The 5,000-nt window shown below is 40.5% G+C and overlaps 1 protein-coding gene across 1 annotated transcript in view; it reads left to right on the forward strand.

Moving 5' to 3' along the window:
• The window catches only part of LOC113828664 (puratrophin-1), a 374,753-nt gene that overhangs the window by 127,667 nt on the left and 242,086 nt on the right, over positions 1–5,000 (forward strand). Inside the window, exons 6-8 of the mRNA XM_070136620.1 lie at positions 3,254–3,367; positions 3,795–4,066; positions 4,652–4,772. Of these exons, the coding sequence (XP_069992721.1) occupies positions 3,254–3,367; positions 3,795–4,066; positions 4,652–4,772 (507 nt within the window). The remainder of the gene's footprint in view (positions 1–3,253; positions 3,368–3,794; positions 4,067–4,651; positions 4,773–5,000) is intronic.

Here is a 5,000-nt window from a genome sequence, read left to right on the forward strand (position 1 = left end):
TCTCTCTCTCTCTCTCTCTCTCTCTCTCTCTCTCTCTCTCTCTCTCTCTCTCTCTCTCTCTCTCTCTCTCTCTCTCTCTCTCTCTCAATCTACTCTCTCTCTCAATCTCCTTCTCTCTCTTTCTTTCTCTTTCTCTTTCTCTTTCTCTTTCTCTGTTGTCTGTCTATCTGTCTGTCTCTCCCTCCCCCCCGCTTCTCACTATTGTTCTCTCGGTTTGTTCAACTCCTCTTGTTCTTCATCGTTATCATCCGGGTATCAGCGTGTTATTACCCGAGCCCCGTGAAGATTTCTTTTTTTCTGCTTCGTTCTTTCTTTTTTGGGGGGTGGTGGGGGTGGCTGAGGGGGGAGGGTGTCATCCTGTTAATCGCTAATTCGTCTTTCTTTGTTATGTTTTTGTTCCCATGTTTATCACGGTAAGCGTTATTTCCCCTAAGTGTTTTTTTTTTTTATCGGTGACACGTTAAGAAGAAAAAAGTTTGTGTATTCAATTTCATACTGAAAAAATCACGTGTTCATTTCCTTGCTTTTACTGTTGCTTTGATTTATGGATTTAACTTTTGTGGAATAAATCAGAAAGTAAACTGTCGGCAGAAGTGAAAATGTGATTTTTATGATTTATTATCTTTTTATCGCTTTAAACTTGGTGTTTTTACAATGTTTATTGTTTTGTAAATTGCGTTATTCATTAACTCATTTATCACATAAAATTATGTTATAGCAGAACGAGCATTGTATGTTTTATTACAGTGGTGGAACAAGTGAATATTTTGACTAAAATAATCATAAAGATGAACTGATGGTAATATTAATCATGTTAGTCATAATGATATTGATGGTATAAGCGATGGTAATAACGAGAGTTATGATAACGGTAATATTAATGGTGCTAGTTTATGTTAGGAGAATAGTGATAAAATTTAGTGAATTTTTTAACTTCTTGCATGGCATACATTTACGATGTCATTTCCATTATTGGTGACATTTCTTAAAAGTTCACTTCCTACAAAATGGCAGCCGATTTCCCACTCGTTGGATGTAAAGTGTCTTGAATACACCCATCTGCCAAGATCGTTTAGTACAATCCCAGTCATAGCTTCTCTTGTCACGTTACTTCAAAACATTACCATTATGGATAACGGGAGAACTGGCACACTGTATCATTAATATGACCTACGAGATCCCGAGATTTCTGACTACAAAGACTTACTATTTGTTTATCTCACTGGGGTTCGTATTTTTTTTTCCTAGGTGTGGGTGTGTGTTTCTCATTCGTGCCGAGGACCTCCTTCGGGTAGACCAGCGAGGCTTGCTGGTCCTTGAAATACGCTTGTCGGTCCTTACTCTGTTGGTTTTATTTTCGTGGTTTGATCGCATCTGGAACTTGCGTGAGTGGATGGATTATGTAGTTCCCTTGGCACCGAACGAGGTGTTGATGGGGGATGTTAACGGAGTGGGTTCACCTTTGCCCTCATTGCCCGGTTGTCCGAAGATGTGAATATTTTGCTGAAATGTATCATCTGGGTGGAATTCAACTGTGATTCACCCCGAAACTTTTAAGGTGTAATAGTAGCTTACTAGCATATTCGAGGAAAGTTTAGAGGAGGATTCTTATGCCTATTTTTTCGCATAACTGAAAGTAGAGTGCGTGACAGCGTTCTTACAAAAATCTAGCAATCTTGGAGATTATTCGGAGAAGCTCAGAAGTTTAAGTGGCAGTGGTTGTGGTAATTATTCATCGCTGTAGTGGTACAGTTTAGGAGTTTTATAAAAGAAACTTGTTAGTATAAATAAGAAATGCACAGTGTTTAACATGGCCCTGTTTTACCATGTCGAGTGTTAGCCATTCCTTTAAGTTAAGTAAGTTTATTTACCACCCTGGCTAACTGCTCAGGCGTGGGCAATCGCGATTACAGTGTTACATATATTCACATACATTCGACAGAGTACAGTATTCTGTGATTACAGTAACTATACATGGTAAAATGGGAATATGTCATACAGCATGCAAACGTATATTACCTTTGATCTACCTTTGCTTTTGTGTTTACATAAAAGTGTTCTGTGGTGCGTTCTATGATTATGATAGTTTTACATAGTAAAATTAGGATACAGCATGAGTATATCTTCCAATGTATCAGATTCTATAAAATAATCACATAGTTCTATATACCTCATGTTAGTTGGTCTGAAAGGCTGTATCACATGACACATGCTCAAGCGTTCGCTTATTTTCCTCGTTACACAGTCTACATCTAGATTCATCTGCACTTCTTGCACCTTGCAGTTGCCAGTACATTCTATAACCTAAACGTATTCTGGCAATAACCACGTCACATTGTCTGGTTTAACTTCGGTGCCACCCATAGGATGGCTTACAATCTCTATACTGATCGTAGTGCCTTATACTACAGCTTTCAGGCCTTTGTGAACTCGTCAGATCTATCAATTCTTCTTTATGAGAACTTTTTAATATGTCTGCAACCCTAGCAAGAGGCATCCCAAGATCTATATTTACAATATCTTTGCTACAAGCCTCTTTCGCCAAATTGTCTACATGGCCGTGCTTGCGTATACCAACATGAGATGGTATCCATACAAATTGAATGTTAAAATTGCGCTCTCTTGCTTAAGTTACGTTACGCTTAATGCAGTTCACATTTTCCTCATCGCCATCTGTTTTGAAGGAATTTAGTGTCCGAAGAGCGCTTTGGGAATCACAAAAAACTACTCCAGAGCCCCGAGGCATTAAGTATTCTGTTGCAAGGAGTATACCTGCCAACTCCGTTTGAGTGGTGCTGGCCCAATTTTGTACTCTCATATGAACTTGATGTTGCAATAAACCATTTTTGTATACAGCGCAAGCACAACCAGCTTTGTATCCAGACTGTACGGATCCGTCAGCGTAACACTCGTACACATCGCCCATAGATTCTACGTGTTCCTTTACCGTCGCCAAAGCAATTTGTTTCAACACGCATTTAGGTACACTGTTTTTCTTGCGGTAAACATGTAAAGTGCACAATCAGTGATGAGTTTTTCCATGGGGGAATGAATCGACCTTTTGGTATCTTACTTATGGGGACGTTAAGCTTGGTAATATTCATGCAGATTTTGTGTACCAGTCCTCACTGACCAAACCTGGCTGTATAATCCCCAAGACTTTTTCTGGTAGTTTTTGTGTACAATTATTATTTGAACAAGTTTTCACTTTCATTTTCTTATCTTTCAACAATTTCCCTGATCTCTTTTGCAGTGTGACGTCGTCAGCTTACACGAACTACACCAAAGAATATCACTTGATCAGCTGAGTTCACAATATGGTGGAACGTTGGAGGTAGACCACCAGGCCTGGCAATCCTTCTGTAAAGTAAGTACAGTATTTGAAAAAAATGAAACATTTTTAAATCGTTTTAAAGCATGATAAGATTTGCCATACTTTAAAGACGAAATTCCATCTAATTCATTAAACTTTGATTTAGACTATATACTTAATACACAAGGCATGGGTGGAACAGTATATGGTCAGTGGACCGTGTGTGTGTGTGTGTGTGTGTGTGTGTGTGTGTGTGTGTGTGTGTGTGTGTGTGTGTGTGTGTGTGTGTGTGTGTGTGTGTGTGTGTGTGTGTGTGTGTGTGTGTGTGTGTGTGTGTGTGTGTGTGTGTGTGTGTGTGTGTGTGTGTGTGTGTGTGTGTGTGTATCCCCTAATCTGAGGTATAAGTATTTACTGAGTAAGACCTCTGCTTTGTGAGGTCTAGTCCACCACTATTCTTACAAAGAACGCATCCATTCCCCAGCTTCGCGAAGGCCTTTTAGACTCCATGAGGTGTTGTGTGTCGACTCTCCAAAGCCGCGTTCAGCCCACTCCTGTCTCTCCATCTCCAAACTCTTCAGAGAAGACAGACTCTGCGTCTCCCAAAGTCAGTTCGGGCGACCACTCTCTCCCCACCGTTACCCCAGCACCCCGGGCGGATGTGAGGATGCTCCGGGATGCTGTGGATTGTGCCAAGATCACGCTGAAGGAAATGGAGCCTTGGTGCCAGAAACTCGAGGGAAATAAACTTGTTAGGTAATTATTCGTGATTATATTTGTGACTATCCACCTATGTATGTTATTGAACCATGCATTTATATTAATCAGCCTCCACTTGCAAGACTCGTTTCACTCCAGTTTTAGCTGATACGAAACAGAATTACATAATCGTCTGTGGCAGAGGGTAACTTGTACGTCAGATTTTTTTTTATTCCACTCACCTCGAATATAATTTAAAAAAGTACTGTTCAGTCTGGTTGGACAGTCCATCTTAAGGCAGGCGAGATTTAGTAATGGATTGGCGGCTGTTAATAGATAGGGCACGAGATAATGACCACTTGTTAGAATAGAAGTGTGGTTCATCAGTTTTATGTTGAATGTACATTCATGTGCATACTAGTGCCTTCATACTCGAATGTAATATTACCTTCTCCCTCTCTCTTATACCGAACGGAATGTTTAACTGTGCTACCAGCTGGAGACTGTAGATTTTAAAAGAACATTTAGGTTGTACAATAAAAAATAGGTGACTATTTTGGGTGATGTTTTATCAAATCACCACTCTGGTGGAAGCCCTCCATAAAGGCTAAAGAACACTGATGTAAACCATCCTTGACACAGAGCATGGTTTGCGGAGTGCTCGGACCTGATTGGCACCATGGCGTCTGTGGTGGCCATGGCGGATTCACATGCAGCGCCACCGTCTCCCCGTCAGGAGCAGTTTCATATTGAAGCCACTGCGGTGAGTACAACTTCGGATTTTTTATACAGGGGGTCCTCGACTTACGACGGAGATCCGTTCTTACGATGGCGTCGTAACCCGAATTTTGACGTAAGTCGGAACACACCTAAATGCAGTACATGTACGTACTACATATACTAATGCAGTAAGTCATTATCTAAAATATAACAAGACACCTGTGACGCACATGAAAACATAACTAGGGCTAAAGGAACACATGGAAGATTG

This window comes from Penaeus vannamei, chromosome 22 (genome assembly GCF_042767895.1).
Source record: "Penaeus vannamei isolate JL-2024 chromosome 22, ASM4276789v1, whole genome shotgun sequence".
Taxonomy (NCBI): Eukaryota; Metazoa; Arthropoda; class Malacostraca; order Decapoda; family Penaeidae; genus Penaeus; species Penaeus vannamei.